This window comes from Canis lupus, chromosome 21, assembly GCF_003254725.2.
Source record: "Canis lupus dingo isolate Sandy chromosome 21, ASM325472v2, whole genome shotgun sequence".
In the NCBI taxonomy this organism is placed as follows: domain Eukaryota; kingdom Metazoa; phylum Chordata; class Mammalia; order Carnivora; family Canidae; genus Canis; species Canis lupus.
In genome coordinates, this window is record NC_064263.1 from 39947592 (window position 1) to 39966958 (window position 19367).

Below are 19367 nucleotides of genomic sequence, written 5' to 3' on the forward strand. Positions count from 1 at the left end.
AATGGTCCATCACTAACCCGCCTCACTGGAACGAGCCAGCCGCGTGTGGGTTGGAAGAGGTCCCGTGGCGTCCCTTCTGCTCTCCTGGATTGCAGTCTGCCTGCCAAACCAACCCCACGCAGGAGTCCGCAGCCTGGCAGCCGCTCAGCCGGGCTGGGGTGGGTGGGGGGCCACCGCGAGCAGCCGCTGAAGCCCCGCCAAGGGCCCAAAAGCCTTCTTCCCCTGGACCTCTAGAGTCAATCAAGTGTCAAGGAACTGTCAGCAGGAGAAACTTTTCATAGGTGAACACAAGCAAGACCGAGAGCTGACACTGGGGATTTTCCAAAGAATTGGAAAAAAACCAACACAGGCCGCTCATGAGAATACAGCCAGCAAGAAGCAGGAAGCATATCAGGTTAATATTTTAATCTGTACATCACAATTTTTTTTTTTGCAAACCATTACACTTTTATTTAAATTAACTTTTTCTTGCAAAATATTCATTTCATTTTTCCAACAAAATCTTATAAAGGCAAAAATAAAATCTTATTTTGGCAAATGTCATGAAGTTGATACTGGCAGCATATGGAGTTAGTTAAAAATAGACAGCAGTTTCTAAATATAGTTAAGATTTTTTTTTTCCAACCATAGTCAAAGACAAATTTTCATTTAAAGTGTGGCCCCACCCAATGGAGGTTTTTTGTTTGTTTGTGTGTGTGTGTGTGTGTGTGTGTCTTTCCCCTAAGACATCATTTTCTGTATGCAGAATATTGTGAGCTCATGACTTAAATAAAGGGCCACAAACACTGCGCCTGGCTTGGCAGTCCGCTCCTCACCTGGGCCTGGAAGTGGAGTCAAAGGCCTGCTGCTGGCCATCAGGGATGTTGGGGGCACGCTGCCTGACCTCCGGCCGCCAGACCATGTCCTGGGGAAGCTGACCTAGGTTCTCCAGGGCAGGCAGCAAAGCCCGATCACAGCCTAGTGTGGAGTCAGGGAGTTTTAGGTGGACACCACCCAGTGTGAAGTTTATTGCTTATGATACAATAAAAGGTGCTTCCTCTCACCTTTTCTGTGTTTCAGAGTGTGTATGTATACATATATTTTGTTTGTTTGTTTGTTTAATTAAAGCAAACTGTTCTGTTTTTCTCGAGAAGAGCCTTTTGTTGAGAGAAGCTCATGAACAGTTTGGGAGCCAAATCTCTTGAACACACTACTGCCCCTAAACCAAACCCAAGGGCCAAGGCACAGACCTGGGCTCCCCATGCCACCCTGGTGGAGTTTCCCCCTCCAGGCTGGTCATTTGGCCAGGTCAGGGACAGCTGACCTCTACAGCTAAGGACCCCCTCTTTCCCCAGATAGCCCACCAATGAACCCAACACCGGGCTCCCCTGGAAGCACAGATCAAGTTCAACCTTCACCTGAGTTCACTGGATGTTGGACTGGCCTCCGCCCGCCCTGCCCTTCTCCCCCACCCACACCTACCACCCAAACAGTACCTGAATCTGTATTGTGCAGCTCCAAAATCCTGCATCCTCACCTTTCCAGCCAATCAGCCCTTGAGGTGAACGTTATAAAATATATTCTGATTCTAAAATACAGCGTCAGTATTTTACAGTGTGTATCAAAAGTGCCTTTGTCATATGTAAAAAGGAGTCTGGACTAAAACAAGTCAGGGTGGGGGCGTTAGGACCTAGGCCTATGGTGAACACCCCACAGTTGCTGGGCTGCTCCTTCCTCCAGCCAGAACCCCTGCTGAGCTGGAAGGGATTTCCTTGAGGGGAAGGAAGATCAATCTTCTGGGAGGGAAGTGGTTCCACTGGGCCCCTGGCTCCAGACTTCTCCTCTGCACGCTGGGTCACGGGTCAGTCACTGCCTGGGCTGGCAAAAAGCACAGGACACAGTGAGAAGTGCAGGATCTCACACCACATCTGGGGAGCAGGCAGGGGGCATGTCTGTACACACACAATAGGGGACAGGGGACAGCAGGCTGACAAGACAGAGCAGCAGAGCAGGGGGCTGGGGCAATGCGGCCGCTGCTGGGGGCCCTCAGCTTCTAGGACTCATGGGCACTTGGCCCCACCCTCTCTTCACCCCCACCACTTCTAGAAAGTTTTGCCAGATAGACACTGGCCCCTAGATTGGGTCTCTGCCCTGACAGGGCAAACGGCCTGAGCAAAGAGGACTCTGGGGTCCAGTTCTGGCCCTGCCCTTCACTCACTAAGTGACTCGGTAACGCTCTCAGCCTCCATGAGTCTCATTTTTTAAAAACAGAATGGTCACACCCACCTCCTAGTGAAGATTTACCCTAACAAGAGGACAAATGGAAATGTGGATGCACTCCGGAAAAAAGCATTCAAGGCCTATCTCGCAACTATGGGGGTGTCCAAAGCTGGGAGGACCGGGGGGCCTCTGGCCTGCGTCTCTGTGGCCTGGGCTGGTGTTACCACACTCAGATCTCCGGGAGAAATCCACACCCCTACTGTGGCCCCAACACGTCCCTGTGGCCTTGACGAAGGACGCGGCTGGAGCATCTCTCTGTGGTTCTTCAGTTACGGGGTCTCTAAGGCATACTTTCCAAGAGCCCGGCCTAAGCAGGCCAATCCTTTCCGTCCACCCTCAGGTGGGCAGGGCACCAGGTTGGGGGACACCTGATGAAAAATCACGAATCCCACCCCCAGTGCACACACACTCTGTCCCTCCCTTCTCCAGACACCTAGAGCTCCTGGGGGTGGCCCAGATGAGTCCATGGTGGTGACAGAGAACAAAGTCTCTGAGCTTGCACTGTAGGGGTTCAAACCCTGGTCTGATGCTTACAGCTTCAACTCCTTGGGCAAGTCCCTCAAGGTCTCTGAGCTTCATTTCCTCATTTATAAAGTGGGTTAAGTATCTGCATAGGATGGTTGTGTGGGTTGAAGGAGATGCTTAGCACAATGCCTGGCACATGGCAGGTACTCAATGATGCTAACCGTAAGTATGTACAAAGCAAAGAAAGGGAAACCCTACAAGATGAAAGCAAGATGGAATGTCAGGGAGAGGACTGCTGAGACTTCTGGTCTGACCCTCCCTTGTCCAGGTGAGGCAACTGTCAGGCCACGAACTCACCACAAGACTGGACCGGATGCCAGGCCTCCGGGCTCTGCCTCTTCTGCTCCTGCCCTGACCCCTCTCTGCTCTCATCACTAAATGCTCTCATGGGGAGGCCCCACAAGGGGTGGTGCCAGAAGATTCTGAATGGCTGAGGGCCAACTTCACATTGCCCTGGGTGGCCTCCCCCTGAAGCTTCCCTTCCTCTCCCCTCCTGAGGTGCTCAAGTGCTGTAAAGGGCAGTCCTAGTCCTTGCCCTGACACCAATTCCACTTGGCCTGCTGTGGGCTTCCACTCCTCACTGGGCCCCAGTTTCCTGGATTTTTCTAGTCTTCCAGTTCTTCAAATTCTCTAGCCACAGCCTGAGAGGCCAGCCGACACTAACTTTTCCTTTCCAACCCCCCAACCCCAGGCTGCCAGCGCTGGTCCCTTGGAGCACAGGGCTCCCTGCAGGAAAGAGAGCTGGGTAGAAGGGGTATAGTTCTATCTTCTACTTCAGGGAGGCAGGGGCTTGGCTCACCCAGCCCCTACTGTAGCAAAGCCACTGAGAGGGGGTTCCTAACAACCATCCATCCCTACCCACCCACCAGTCCAGGGCGGCCTCCCCAGCAGCTGCTTTGCGGGTGAAGGAAGGAAGCTCAGCAGGCGGCACTGCAATCATCTCCGCGGCAGAGGGGGTGGGGAGGCATGCTCGGTGCTAGGGGAAGGGCAGGCCAGGCAGGGCTCTTACTTGGAAGGTGTTAGACAAAGGTGTAGTGGAGTCCGTTGCTTAAGGGGGGGTAAGGTGGCACCGTCCTGGAGGACAGGGGGGCTTTAGGCGGGAGGAGGGCCAGCTGCTGCGCTAGACGGGCACACAGGAATTAAGCGGGGCGTTAGGCTCCTCATCTGCTCCTGCAGCACCAGATGCCCCCACCTGGCAGGGCTGGAGTGCTGTGGGCCTGGGCAGCATGCCCATGGGGCCTGGTGGGGGCCCGGTTGGGACTGGCCTGCGGGTCCCAGATATGCCTCTGAGCTGGAGGGAGGGAGCGAGAGTAAGGAAAGGCTGTGGCAAAGGTGGACACTCCGTGGGGAGGTGAGGGAGGCCTTGCGAACTGCCTGCAGTAAGGGAGCTGAGGCCCACGAGGGTAGAGCAAGGACAGGCCAGACAGGAGGGCACCTTTTGGTGGTGGCGGAGTATCCCTGCTAGACCCCTCAACATGGAGAGGAATCAAGATGAGCCACAGGAACCGCCCAGGATCATTTGGAGGAGGGGCCAGGGTGAGTCTTCCACTGTCTCCCCAGCTGCCCGAACCACCTCTCACCCCATGTAGCTTGTCTTCAAGGGAGTGAAGACAGTAGGGATTTCAGGGTTTCTGTGCAGGATCAAAGCACGGGGGTGGTGTGGGGGTGGACAGCGAACAGCCTTCCCCTTGCCTAAGGTCACTCCCCTGGCTCCTTGAGGTGATGTTAAAGCTCTGCTCCCCAGACCAAACTTCCAGGGCCAGTCACCTCAGGGCCCAGCAAGCCCCACCGGTCATCACTTCTAGACCCTCCGGCCAGGATTGGAGGGCTGGGGGGCTGTGACACCACTTCAGGCTCTGTGATCACTCCCTCTCTGGAAGGCCTACAACACCCCTGGCCAAGGGCACCACCCAGACACACAGTGGCCTCTGCATCTGGGGACAAACAATACTAGAGGGACTGGGGGTACATGCACAGGGAGCAGAGATGTGGAGGGAGGGGGAGCCACGAGTCTCCTTCCTGTCTGAGAGAGAAAGCCTTTCACACACACGCGCGCACGCACGCACACGCACACGCAAAATACACTTTCCCATCCCACTGGCCAGCAAAGTCCTACTTCCCAAGACCTGTTTACTGAGACAGACCACTCTGCTAAAATGGACAGTGGTTTTGATCTGGGAACAAAAGCAGGAGTTCCAGGGAGAGCTAGAGGAACCCCCTTGCCTTGCCCCAGCAAGAAATCCAAACACCAGTGTTTTCCTGCCCCCTTTCTTGTGAAGCCAGAAATCTTACTCTGGGCCCCCTCTTTCAGAGGCCTGAAAAATCTGTTCTTAACCCACGTTCTTGGAGAAAGCTGAACAGCAGCACCACTCCTAGATTTAAGAATGAGCTAGAAATACCCTCTCCCGGACCTCTTTCCTCAGACGCTCCTGGGCTTCAGTTCTCCCACCACCTGCCCTGCCCCATCTTACCTCCCAAGCCCTGTGGTGTTCACGGGACAGGAGAACGAACCGCTGGCCCTCAAACTACCAAGGCTGACACCTAGTTTTCTGCAGACTCCCTGACAGGCCATGCTGGGCTCTGATCCCAAGCAGCGAGTGGGAGCCAGACTTGGAGGCTGGCATCCGTGGCCTCACCTGCCACCTGCTTGCTGCGCTGGGAGGCCTCGGAGGCCAGAGCGTAGGAGATGTTGATGATGCGCTCCTGCTCCTGCAGCTGCGAGTCCAGGTCGGCCACGCTGTTCCGGTCCTGGCCTGAGGTCGGCTGCAGGTTGCACATGCTGCAGGAGGGCCAGAAAGCAGGCGATGGGCCTCTCCACCCCCCAGCACCCTCGCATCTGCCTCAGGAGAGGAGGGCTGCTCTAGTGCACTTTCTCTCGAACACCCAGTCATAGCTTTGTTCCTCCTCTGGGGCATCATGGCTTTAAAAAAAAGAGTTCCAGCTCTGGGTTCCTATTAAATCCTGAAATGAGAAAGCTAACCTAACTCTGAAAGAGAGGCCCTCAGATATCAGGGCTTATGTTTCTGAAGCTCCAGGGGCTGAGGAGATAGGAAAGCCTCCCATCCTGGCCTCCAGGGAAGTGGGCAAGGCCTCTGGCACCCCGGGACCAGGCTAAGCTCCTGGCTCTGATCTAGGGATCTGTGCCCTGACACCGGGAGGACCAGCCTTGGGGCTGATCTCCAACTGTGTCCACCTCATCGTCACACTTGACTCCACTCCCTACATCTGCCAGCATCACAAGACACAGATCTGGGGGCAGAGGACCAGGATGGCCCACTATTGCATATTTTAGGACTTGCAGATGACCTAGCAAACTTCCTCACAGATGTGCTGGTGCCATTCTGAGAGCCAGCCTGCTCCTTATATATATATATAAACACGGCTTACCTGAGTCAGAGACCCGGACAAACATGCACCCTAGTCAGCCTGGCCCAGGGCCCAGGCAGCTGAGACACCCCTGGGGTCAGCCTAGCAGGCTGTCAAGACTCGAGCACCGTAAGAGCTGACCTGGAACGAGCAAGGATGTTGCGGATCTTCTCGGCTTTGCGATACCGCGCCTGCAGCTCCTCAAGGCTGGGCGGTTCCTCAGGGTCCAGCTCCACGTAACGCTCAGGGATGGAGACCTTCTCAGGTTTGGACAGCTGAGGAAAGGACCGGGCGGTGGTAGCAAGGGGGCTCAGATATGGGGTTTAGGACTCGCTCCTCGCCCTGTCCCCCAGCACAAGGAAGCAAACGGAGCCCACAGAGTTAAGTAACTTGCTAAGATCAACAGCAAGTCCACTGTGGAGTCAGGATCTGGACCTGGGTCTGACTCCGAAGCCCGTGTTCTTTCCACCACACCAGACAACCTCCTACAGGCCAGTGGAAAGGAAGAGGAAAGGCAAGACCGCGAGACCGGAAGCCTTCAGGATACAATGATAATCCTTAATGCCGCCTTCGATATGAGCTGACCCCTGCCAACCTCCACTGACCCACCGTGTGGCCTCTGCCCCTGCTCTTTCCTCTGCATGGGATGCTCTTCCGTTCACACTACTCTTTCTGACGCTCTGGACCACACTTCAGAAGTCTTCCCACCCCTCCCCACCCCGTCCCTGGCATCCCCTCCTGTTTTGTCTCTCCACTGTCTGCTGCAGGGACCTGACACTCAGCAAATACTCCTTGGATGGGTGGCTGAATGTGCAGGTGGTTAGATAGAGGGATAGAGGCTGGGTGGGTGGATGAAAGGAAGTGATAATGCATCCTGTCCCCTACAAAAGCTCTTCTGATCTAGACAGGAAGCAGCCATGCAGTATCTACTGGCTGCAGAGGAAGATGCCCCAACTCCCTCCCACCAGTCTCCTACTACACGCGCCCAGCAGTAACTCCAGCCTGCTGAAACCTGGCTCAGGCTAAGAATGCTAAAGGCAACTTTTGCACACCCCAGGGAATTTCTTCCTCCTTGATCTGCAAAAGCACGTTAAAATGAGGTTGGTTGAAGCTTCTAAAAACAAGCTAAATCCAATCCCAGGGCAAATCTGGACTTGAATTTAAACCCATGCAGACCTTTTATTCTGGTGAAAGATGGCAAGAAATAAGCTCTTGTCTGTTATGTCCAATGAGGGCAGATCCAGAGGAAGGAAGTAGATTGCATTGTAGCAGAGGGGATTTAGGTTAGAGATAAGAAAGGACTTTTTCCCCTGGCTGGGAGGCCAATTAGGACACCATGAAGCACACTTCCACTGCCAAGGCAGCAAGTAGAAGCTTCTTGTGTGAATCTGAGAAAATGCAGACCTTTAGCTGTTTCAGAGGTGCCAAAGGGAAAAGGTCTGAGGGTGAGGACAGGCTTCCTTAACCCCTGGAGGCCCAGCTGACCCCAGAACTCAGCAACTCCCCAGGTGTGAATTTGCTCATCCTTCCAGTGGTATGAACGTTTCCTGTCGTGTAGTTTCAGAGCACGACAAGTCCTACACAAATATTTGTGGGGTATCTATGCGCCACTGTGAGCTTCATCCAACAGAGTTGTCACTCCGGAAGTACTTACAGAGCACCTACTATGTGCCAGGCCCTGTGCCAGGTGCTAAGTGCACGGTGAACCAAACAGCCATAGACCGTTCTACAGAGCTTACAAACGGCACAATATAGGCCTCAGGAGACCTCCCCGTGTCCTGAAGACCCTGAGTCTGTCACCCTCTAATTTCTTGCTCTTCCTGTGGGTAAGACATATTCCTGAATGAAAGACGACCCAGGGTTTACTCGCTTTCCTGGGCTTGGCCAGCCATGATGCATTGGTGCCACCAGAGGGCACCAGAAGAACTCAGACCAGAACTGCGCAGGTCTCGGCAGGGGCTGGAAATTTCACCTGTGATTTTCAAACCCGCTCGCCTTCTCCCAGCCTTGCCCAAGTCTAATTGCCCAAGTTGGCCTGACTGGCCAGTTGCAAGGCCAACACCTAGTTTTCTGGGGAGCATTTGCCAATAACAACTACCTCATCACATGCCTACTATGTGCCAGGCCCTGTGCTCCTGATTTTCTGACCACTGCTAATCCTGCAAGCAACGTGCTGAATCACGTAATCCTCACCACAACCCACTTTACTGTAGAGGAAATTGAGGCTCAGAGAAGTTAAATGACTTGCCCTCAATTATGGAGAGAAATAGATCTAAATCTGCATCAAAATGCCTTGGCTCCTTTTATTGCCTTGAGCTGCTATGCATCCATCCTCCTGGCCACACAGAAACTGAGACTTGTCCCCATTCTGGACAGCACCCCCTCCCCCAAGTGCCACTGGGAGGGCCGGTCAGGTCGGTCGCCAGCCTGAGCCGGATAAAGCCTGCTCCTCCCGGGGGGACATGAAGGAAGCCCCTGCCCTCACCTCTCTGCTGATGTCCAAGTCATAGTCTTGAGGTTCCAGGTCCAACTCAGTGACAGGCATGGCCTGCACTTTCAACCAGCCATTGTCCTCCTTGTCCTTTCTTTCCCCTTGCATCGCCCGTTCCAGCAACTGCAGGTCAAAGTCCTGCTCGCGCTTCCACTGGCAACAGAACGAGAAGGTTAAATGTAGTCGCTTCCTGACTGCTCAGAAAACCATGCTTGTCCCCTTTGGGATGGGGCCTGCAGGCACTGGGGTCCTTGGGAAGGGGGCCTGTGACCCATGAGGGAAAAGCTGTGTGACCATGAGCATCTCAACCTCACCTCTAAAACAAGACAGCAGTGGTGAGACATGGTCGGTCCCTGTGGGTGCTGGAAGGCCAAGTAAGAGAAATGGAGAATGAGGCCTCTGCCCCTTTTACATGTTCTGATGCCAGACTGCTGATTTCTCTCTCATCTGGGCACCCAGAGGATTCACACATGTACCTCTAGGGCCTAGTTCTAAGACCCATGACTTTAGACTCATGTTGGTCCCCAGAGATACAGGAGGTTTCCAAATCCAAGAGGGTGACCTCAAAACAGAACCTGGGACAGAGATCCAGAAAAAGCTGCTTCATAGCTTGTGGAAGCCTTCCGGGTTCAGGAGCCATACATCTCAGCTCAGAAATGGTGAGAAAAAAATAAGCCCTTTGAGGCTCTGGTAAGCACATACCAATAGCCAAGACCCTCTCTACTAGGTACTCCCAAGAGGATACATTTAGGGGTGGGGGATATTGTACCCATAGAGGGAAGTGAAGGTCTAGGCAGGAATAGGTTGGGCCTAGGGAGGTAGCTAAGCTGCTGTTTACCCAGGCATCTATTTGAGGGCAGATACTTGAAGTTAGAAAAAAAATGAAACCATGTAAAATTGAAATGCTAAATCAAATGCAATATTTCCCAGGCTATTCCTTAGTACCAGCTATGAAACAAGCATCTCTTCACAGAGGGAAAAACTAAACTGGCCATTGTAAGATCCAAACACAACTCTGCAACTCCACAGTCGCCTTTCAAATCTCTATGGCCTATGTCCTCACAGGCTTTTGAAACTGAGCAGGGTGTTGAGAGAAGGAAACAGGCTCAAAGCTTCTCTTTTCTTGAGCAGAAACCAAGCAGATGCGTCTCCATCCCAGCAGACCTCCTCCATCCCACCCCATACATTTCACGGAGCCCTCAGTGGTCATGATTGTCTTTGATACTCCCTTAAGTCCCCCCCCAAAGCCCCAAACCCATAGCTGTATCAGCACATTTCACCCATTCATGCACAAGCTCTCCATACTGACTCCAAGCCAATGTAATTGCTCTTAGGTGGTGATTTCCAATTATAGTATGAAAGGATTAGGCATTTGAAGTTTCAAAGATGAAAAATTAATTTAATGATTCACAAAGAAAATGCACATTTTCTTACACGCTCACAAGTGCCCCAAGTAGAGACAAATCCTCATTTAAACCCAGCCTGATTGTTTGCACAAACAGGAAAAGTTCACTAGACTCTGGGATGTATCCTGGGGAAGAACCACGCCAATCCATTGTCATTAAGCAACACGTTTATTGGCGTTGATGCAGAGACTTACACAAGTCTTTTTTAAGAGAAAAATTACAAGATACTCAAGTTACGATTTTAGATAATCTTTCTACATTTGAGACATCAGGTTGTAAAAGGTCAGTGTTACCCCAAATGACATTTGCTTATAAAGTTTAAAAGTTACCAGTTTTGCAGCTTTTCAGGATATGAGTGTCCTGGGTCTTACCCCTTTGGTGTCTGTGCTAACAGCTGCAGAGAGGCCCTCTGAATACAGAACATAATATATCTTGGCATCCGTTCAAATTATTAAATACTAGAAACACAAAAAGTTTTCCATAAGAAATTGTGTGCTAGGACTGGAGGAATCAAAACTGAACCACTTTAGACTTGGTAGGATTTATTTAAACGTGCGATCTCTGAAGTCTGTGTCTACCATCCGGGTGTAAGGCATGGACTTTGATCAATTCATAATGCCCAGACCTCTGCCCATGATCACGGCCCTCAGGCAGCAGGTTGGCTCAGCCTTGTGGGGAGGCTTTTGGGTTAAGTGAATTATGAGTCAGTAGGCCTGCATAAAGGGGGCAGCAGAAAGGTGAGTCACACATGGGAGTGCTGGCTAGGCTATGGAGACAAGAGCTGCTATTACAAGCCTGGTAATAAAGAGCACAGGCCAGTTAAAGAATGTTCAATGCAAATTAGAAGCTTCCGTAAACACAATCAGGCAGGATTAGAGAGGCAATGAGCGGTAACACTAAAAGCAAAAGAGCTTGTGCAATGAATTAGGGAAAGAGCAGTCTGGCTAGAGGGCTAGGGAAACAGTGATTTCAAACAACAGGGAGAAGTCAAATGGAATGTTTCCAAAAGGGACAGGAGGGGACTGTGGGCAGGGTGCAGTGCCTGGAAGCACGCTGGGGGGCAGCACAGATCCCCCCCGCTCTCCAGGGGCACCATGAGGCCTGCCGGCACCACAAGCTGGGGGAGACCGCCCGCCCTCAGGGCTGCACGGACGACCCTGTGCCCAGTTGCTCCACAGAGCATCGCTTAGAGGTTTGGGAGGCTAGCTGGCTTTCGCTCCTCCTCATCCAATCTTATCACCATCTTCCTCTTCCATTCCTGAACTCTGTACTCCCAAGTCCTTGATCCAGCTGAGACTCCAAATGCTACAAAGTCCTCTCGCAAGTTCAGCTTGGAGAACAAACTTGGGACATTTTCTCTGGCTCCTAGGCTCCTGCCGTGACATCCTCACTCCTCCAATTCCGGATCACCCTCTGACCAGGTCACACATGTGGCCTGGGTTGTGGACAAAAACAGCCTGTGGGGTGTTCTCTGAACCTTCCTGGTCGAAGGCCTACTCTCTCGGGGGTGTGATGTCCTTGTGTTTGGGGAACTCAGGGAAGCTCTGCTCCCCGTCCCAGCCCCACCTGCCTGGACCCTCCTAACATACTGAGCCGAGATCTCCAGGGAGAGGCTGGCTGAGGTAGCGGGACGAGGGCAGACCCGTCCTCTCTCCTTGGCTCAGCGTCCTCTTGCGCTCCCGGACCAGGGCCTTCTGGTGTCGCTTCATGCGCTCCAGCTGCTCCTCCGCACTCATCTTGCCCCGCTGGTGGTCCCCTGAGTACAGGCGCTCCAAGGCACTCTTGGGTCTCTGAGGAGCAGGAGAGTGAGAGACAAGGCAGCTGGGCTAGGACACAGGGCAGCCACCCTGCAGCTCCATTCCCATCTTCCCACTCTCTCCCTCTCACTCTCTCACATACACACACACACTCACTCACTCACTCACTCTAGCTCCTCTAAACACACTCATGAACACAACACCCTTGACCCTCACAGGCTCTCGGGAGAGCATCCCATTCTGCAGATGCAGATACTGAGGCCCAGGACTGTCCAGCTGGGCACACATGCAGCATGTGATGCAGCCAAAACTCAGGGTGCAGACTTTCTGGATACCCTCATGTGAGCCTGAAGAAATGGGGAGAGCTGTATGATGCCTGTAAAAGGTCAGTGTTACCCCAAATGACATTTGCTTATAAAGTTTAAAAGTTACTGGTTTTGCAGCTTTTCAGGATATGAGTGTCCTGGGTCCTACCCCTTTGGTGTCTGTGCTAACAGCTGCAGAGAGGCCCTCTGAATACAGAACATAATATATCTTGGCCCCTTTTAGGTGGGCCATGGGAAAGGTATCCACTGAGTACATGGTGACAGGGACCCTGCACTCAGGAGAGGCTGAAGTCACCTCAGAGGCCATCCCTGGGGCTCACAGGATTGCTAGTCATCATCCACCTCTGAGCCCTTCCCTCTGTGGGTGAGGGAGCAGAGCACTCCTTGAGAACTTCTCAAGGCCACTCACAGGGAAGGTCACCTTGTTGCTCTCGGCATTTAGACCCCTCCGGAGTGTGACGTAGGGAGCAATGGTGGACGACTGCTGGAGCCTTGACGTGGACCCCGAGAGCCCTTAGTGAGGAAAGAGAAGTGCAAGTGTATTTGTGATGGGGTGGACAGGCTACCAGCACCACCACCCCCTCCGAATCACCTCCCACTCCTGAGAGGGGACTGTGAGGACCTGGCCAATAACCCATTCTTTTTCCTCCCCAGAGCCTGGAAGAGCAAGCCCCCAGGTAGAGGATGAGGGGCCAGCCCAGGGGTGCTCCCTGTCCCCAATGGGAAATAGCATCTCTGAAGATGTGTAGACCACCCTAGTCTTCCTTCATATGCAGAAGACCTGGGCTGCTTGGCAGCTAGAAAGGATGGAGGGGAAGGAATGCCCTTCATCCTTTCATCCTGATGCACTCCTATGCGTCCTTCAGGACCCAACCTGGATGCCCTGCCTGTGTGAAGCCTTCTTAAATGCCCAAGCAGAATCTATTGTCCTGCATATCCTTCAATATATGCACTGGTTACTGCATTGACCACAGTGCCAATGTACCTGTCCAACTAGCCTGCAAATTCAGTGATGCCTGCCTGCCTGCCTGCCTGGCTGAATGAATAAATGAATGAAAGGAAAGCAGCAGCACCAAGTATTTACTGATCACTTAACTATCTAACGGGAAGGCACTGTGCTAGGTGTTTTATATAGATTTTGTTCCACTGGCCTTACCACGTAAGCATTCATTACCCAACCATTGTAGAGAATTATAGTCTAAGGCTCAGAGAGGTCAAGGAACTTGCCCAAGGTCACATGGTAGGAATATCGTCGACCATGTACATTCCATGTCTGGGTCCTTAGATGTGAGATAGCTTAAAGAAATCATCTCACCCTGGCTGGCTGGTGCCACCACCTGTGCTTTCTCCACTAACACCAATTCTTATCAGGGGCAGTCCCTGACATCTAGAAATGGACATCACACTGGCTGAGGACACCATTACCATTTAGCGTGTAGGGAAAAGAATGATAACTGCCCTGCAATGCAAAGAGAATCCTGAGAAACAAAGAACTGTCCTGCTCCAAATGCCACTAATACCACTGTTAATAAACACCTCTAGGCCATAATGAATTAAGGGAACAGCATCCCTGTGCACAGTGCTTCAGCAAAATCCAGAGCCTGCACCCTCCAGGGACCAGCTCAGGCCATAGCATGCCTAGGCAGTGTGGTGGGCTGGAGTCCCATAACCCTGCAGGTGCCAGAACTATAGCTGTGGCTCCTCCTGCTTCTGCACCTGACCAATGAGCAGAGCACTTGACCACCCACTTTGGGGAGCAGACAGGAGGATCAGGTGAGGAACAAATGAAGGAGATAGTCAGCCTGCTCAGAGATTCCAGCAGACCCAAATGCAAAAAGGTCAGGAGACCTCCTTGCAATGGGATTTCTGAGGAGATAGTCTGGCTGTGGGGACAAAGGAGGTATAGGTGAGCCTAAGGGCCTAAGTCTGTTCTCACCCCCATCTTGAAGGGATAGGGGAGGGCAGTGAGGAGGAACCCCAACTGAGAAAGGTGTGTCTGGAGAAAGGACTCCTGGAGTCTCAGAGTGACACAGGAGAGCACAAACCTACTGGAAAGCCAGAGACCACCAAATTGATGGCAGTCACCTAACAGCCCAACCTGCAGGGTGCTGTGGTTCTGGGACAGAACACTGGGGTTGTGTTCTGACTCCATCACCTGTTAGCCATTTGGCAAGTTAGTTAATTTCTCTGAGTCTTAGTTTTCTTATCTCTAAAATGGGAATAATAATAGTACTTCCTTCACAGGATTATTATAGAGATTAGCTAGGTGAATATAGAGCATAACATAGCGATGGGCTTTGAAGTAATTGCTATTATTATTATTTCCAGGGGCAGATGTAATAAAAGAGGAAGAGAATCAGGATGTAGGCCAGAGGACGGAAGGACGGGCCCTCCCTGCAGCCCAGAGTCTCCCTGACAGCTGCTGCCCACACTGAGGCCCAAAGCCCCAAGCGGAAGGGTGCAAGGGACCGGGTCAGAGACTGGGGAGCAGTGGTGTGGTAGGAGCAGGGGTTCCCAGAAAGCCTCCGCGGACAGCTTTGCCTTACCTCTGCCTGGCAGTGTCTGGTACCTGCTGTCGGGGCCCACTAGTCCCAGGGAGGGCTGGGCCATGTCCCCACTGAAAGTCGCCAGCTCGGGCTCACTAACGTATGACCGAAGCTCCACCTGCGGGCAGAGTCTGAGGCTGTCGTACCTGCCCAGTGTCCCGCCACCTTCCCTCCCTTGCGCAGCGGGGCCACCCGGGCTCGCTCTCCGCTCACCCGTGAGTCCCCATTCACACACTGCCCCTGCTCCCGGTCTCGCTTCCTCTCGTCCGACTGCCGTTTAAGACCTCTCACTGAGGTGTGCCGGATGATGGTGGCCTCCTTCGGGAGAGGTGGTACTGCCGGGGGCTGGTCCTCTGGACTGTAGAGCTCCGGGAGTGGGGGCCTGGGAGGTGCCTCATCTTCCTGCTCAGAAAAAGAACTAGAATCAGTGCCCAGCGAGAGGCAGCTAGAGGGAGGATGCCTAGTGGCACCACCACAGGGGTGACCCAAAAGGCCATAGTAGGCCACCTCGGGCCTGCAGAGCACGACCACTTCAGCCCAGCGATGCCAGCATTTCCCCTGGATGAGCTGTGAGGAAGGGGGATGCCTCTGCTCTAATCCTATTCTTCTCTTCAATTCACTCACTTTCCGTTTTGCATTACCTATACAAAACCCAGAACTCCGCTCTCCTGTGTCCAAGGTTGTACTCCACTCCTTGAAGTGTCCCATGGGGGGAGCGGGCCGGTAAGTCTACTTAGTCCTATCTCTATGACAGCAGCACCCCTAGCCCTCCACACCACCTGGAGGACAAACATCTACCCCACTCCAAAGTTCTCAGACCGAGCTGGTTCACTGTCCCTGTATGGTCTCTGGATCCTTCAACAGGTTGGGATCTGAGCAAGGACAGTCTACATCCCCTGCCCTTTCTCTCAGAAATGTGCGTGGTTACAAAATATTTCCTCCTTCCTGACTCAGGGACTGGATAAGCAGTCAGTGCGGGTGACTCACTGCCTTCCTGGCAGCCCACTCCCTGGGTGGTGATGAATGTAACTATTTTCCTTGAAACTGACTCCTCGCCCCCTAATAAATGCTCTCTGAGGGCTGTGGTTTCTGCACAGACCGACAGCCTGGCCCCTGACTGCCGTGAACACCCACTCCTGGAACCAGGGACCATTGGCACCCCTTCCTAATCACCCTCCCTCCTTCCTTAGTTTCTCTTTGTTTTTCAGAATTTTGGAGAGGTCAGGAAAGGATGCTGAAGCTTGCTCTATGGAGGTTTATCAGCATTCTAGCAAAATGACACAATTCACTACTGTTTGAAAGCTAAGCCTCCTGTCCCAGATACCCACAGGCTCTCTGAGCATCAGCGGTTTCCAACTCTGACAAGGTCTTGGAATCACCAATTTCTAAAAAGCTCCCCAGAAAGATAAACACAAAACATTGACGCAAACACAAAACTGCCTTTGACTAAAGGGAATAGAATGTCTGGAGATGGAGGGTGGGAAGAGACATTTTATTATATACTTTTCTGTATCTTTTTATTTTGTACCCTTTGAGAATATTATCTAATAGAAAAGTGACAGGGGTGTCTGGGTGGCTCAGTCTGTTAAGCATCTGCCTTTGGCTCAGTCATGATCCCAGAGTCCTGGCAGGGAGTCCGCTTCTCCCTTTACCCTCCCCCCCACACACACACTTGTCCTCTCTCTCACTGGCACTGTTTCTCTCTCTCAAATACATAAATAAAAACCTTTTTTAAAAAGTAACATTAAATTCAAGAGAATAAGCCAAATAAAAATGAAAGAACTATAGCTACATGCAACAAAGTGGACAAGTCTCACATATATAACGTTGAAGACAAGATGCAAGATACAAAAGAATACAGTACCACATACAGGCACAACAACTCAAGTGTTTAGACATAGGTAAGCAAAATTTAAAAAAAAAAAAAAAAGGCAAAGAAATTATCCAAAAAGTCAAGATAGTGATAATGGTTACTTCAGGCAGAAAAGGACTCATGGGCCTGAGGTGTCTAGTTGCTGACAAAGTTGTTTCTTGGTTTAGGTGTTGGTATAAATGGGTGGTCTCTTTATTATTTGTTAAATTATATATTCATGTTTAATATCAATCTCAGGATATCACTATGTCACAAGTACAAATATAAAACAAACAATAATAACAAATGGTAAACCTGGTGAACAAAGGGAAAGAAGATGCCCCCCACCCGGTGACTCTGATGCTCAGCCAAGTTGAAAAGCCCTGCCTGTGGGCCACAGAGGACTCAACTGTGAAGAGCCTCTGTGACCATCTATTCTAAGCTGCTTGTTGTGCACGAGGGAAAACTGAGGAAGCCCAGAGAAGGGATGAGACTTGACCAAGGATCCAGTGAGACAAGAACTGGAATCCAGGCCATCCAGCTCCTAAGCTACCATCTTTTCCCTCTGCTCCTCATCCCTGCTAGCAGGCATCCTGCCTTAAGTCAGAGGCTGTGTGCCCTAGCCATTCCTGCTGTATTTCCCACCTCCTGTTTGGTGGCTGGTACCCCACTGCCTCTTAGATATAAAATTGGGAAGGAGACCTCAATGTGAAGAAATTCATGACGACTCAGTCCCAGCACCTGTCTTCCAGCTATGGGCCCTGGGCTATGGCTGGAAGCAGGTGGTCAGCAAGATCCAGGGTATGGGAACTTGTGTGTTTTGGCCAGCACTGGATACCAACCTTGTCAGACGTCCTAGGCATACCCTGTCCCCAGACAAAGCTCCTCTAAGCCTCTGCTGGCAAAACCTGAAGGTCCTCGTTCCAAGGTCCCCTCCACTATGGCTTCCTTGTCACTTGGACCAGATCCCTCGTATTCTACAGCCAAGGCTGGCCTGGTGCTGGAGATGTGAGCCATCACAGTACCTGTCCACATTTTCTATCTCTTTAAAGTTTCCTGTGCTCCCAGACTCTGTCAAAAGCTTGGCCCTTCTTTCTGATAGGCAAGCCAAGGTGCTGGCTCAGGCAAGCATATGGGCCACAGACTCGATCTGAGGAGCTGGGCAAAACATCCAATTAGATGGTGGATGACACAAAGAACAGGACGTGTGGATTGGACCTACTAATATGGAGACCTTAAGCAAATGTGAACACCTTTGAGCCTCAGTTCTCTTAGGTGTGGGATGGGATACAGACCTTCCTGTCTAAACTCCATGAGGTCATTGTGAAGATCAACTGTATCCTATAACCCAGCAGAGTGCTCAACTGCCGGTGAAGACAAAGATACTCTTTTGCTGAGAGGACTCCATCACCCACAGGCTTGTGTAACTGCAGGTTTGCAGGTTTGAGTCCTGCATGGGGCAGCCACCTGTCTCTGCATGATGCAGATCACAAATTCCATCCTACTTAGCACAGTAACTTCTTCCTGCTGGGCCTCAGTTTTTCCAACTGCAAAATGGGAAGACTGGGCTAGACCCTCTCCAGGGGCTCTTCCAGTTCTGGGAGTCTAAAGTACAACAGTTGGCTCTACCACTCCTTAACATTTCATAGCTCAGGACTCTGGCTGGTTCTGTCTCCCCGGGTTTCTCCAAAAGCTTCTCTTCCAAAAGAAGCTGACCTGCGGACACAGAGAGACAATCATCTCCCAGAGAGAAGACAACAGCACTGAGCTCCTGGTCATCTATACTTACGACTTTGGGCTTCGTCTTGGTTGGTGACTGAAGAGGGGATGTCACTTTCCTCAGCTGGGGTGGATGAGGTCGGTACGGCACATAGGTTTGCAGCTGGGGGAAGAGTCGAACCTCCAGAGGGGTCCGCACAGGACTGGTGGGAGGGCTGGGCTGTGGGGGTGGCTTGCTCTCAGGAGTCGAGAGTGAAGGCACAGGCGGGTGAGGAAACAAAGGCACCGTTTTTCTCTCTAAGGGTCATGGACAGAAACAAAGGATGGGATGGAACAAAGACTCTCTTCCCTGGAGGACTTACGCCATAAAGACCTGACCTCCCCAAGGGCCAGCCCATATATATGGGTGCTGACCTCCAACTCCCTGCCCCCAGGAAGGTGGCCCACTCACCTGGATTTTTGACTGATTCTACCAGGATTCTAAAGTTCTCTTTATTTGCACTCAGGCCTGCAATGACATCTTCAATCCTCCAGAGATCCTTCTGTATCTGCGATTTCTCCTGAGAAAGATAAGATGGTGGTTCATTCACTTCTTAGCACCTACCAGAAGTTTCTCATTAGGACTTATGCTGTCATTTCAGACATAGCTCCTCACCCTAGGGGGCAGCAACCCCATTGGAAACCCCACCAGGCCTAGAGCCAAGCCTGCCTTGGAGCTTCATAGGGAAGCACACATATAGAAGATCCTCAAGATCCAAGGGGAAAAATTCAGAGGAGTTTTCCAAGTCGCCTTGGCTAGCTCCCCCTAATTTAAAAATAGACTGCCTTAAATGCTATATGCTTCTACTTATAAAGTATCTAGAGCAATCAAAGTCAGAGACAGAGGAGTAGTTACCAGAGGCCAGGATGGAGAGGGGAATGAGGACTGTTGTTTAATGGGTAGAGTCACAGTTTTGCAAGATGAAGAGAGTTCTGCACATTGGCTGCACAATGTGAATGTACTTTACTCAACTATAAGCTAAAAATGGCTAAGGTCATAAACTTTACGTTATGCATATTTTATCATAATTTTTTTAAAAATACTTTTTTAGACAATCAGGGCAAAAGGGAAAAGAAGGCA

General features: G+C 51.6%; 1 protein-coding gene across 21 annotated transcripts in view; it reads right to left on the reverse strand.

Moving 5' to 3' along the window:
- Nucleotides 1-390: 390 nt before the first annotated feature.
- PLEKHA7 (pleckstrin homology domain containing A7) overlaps nucleotides 391-19367 on the reverse strand; it is a 219632-nt gene continuing 200655 nt past the window's right edge. For 9 of the 21 annotated variants that reach the window (XM_025459626.2, XM_025459624.2, XM_025459622.2 and 6 more), the window contains 11 exons: nucleotides 18699-18807; nucleotides 18318-18544; nucleotides 14890-15078; nucleotides 14677-14794; nucleotides 12540-12643; nucleotides 11637-11837; nucleotides 8636-8794; nucleotides 6292-6425; nucleotides 5421-5563; nucleotides 3794-3904; nucleotides 391-1857 (listed from right to left, as the gene is read on the reverse strand). In XM_025459626.2, the coding sequence (XP_025315411.1) occupies nucleotides 3804-3904; nucleotides 5421-5563; nucleotides 6292-6425; nucleotides 8636-8794; nucleotides 11637-11837; nucleotides 12540-12643; nucleotides 14677-14794; nucleotides 14890-15078; nucleotides 18318-18544; nucleotides 18699-18807 (1485 nt within the window). In that variant the 3' untranslated portion in view covers nucleotides 391-1857; nucleotides 3794-3803. Of the gene's footprint in view, nucleotides 1858-3793; nucleotides 3905-5420; nucleotides 5564-6291; nucleotides 6426-8635; nucleotides 8795-10196; nucleotides 11838-12539; nucleotides 12644-14676; nucleotides 14795-14889; nucleotides 15079-18317; nucleotides 18545-18698; nucleotides 18808-19367 lie in introns of those variants that run through there. The other 12 variants (XM_025459628.2, XM_049099105.1, XM_025459621.2 and 9 more) reach the window with 9 other exon arrangements.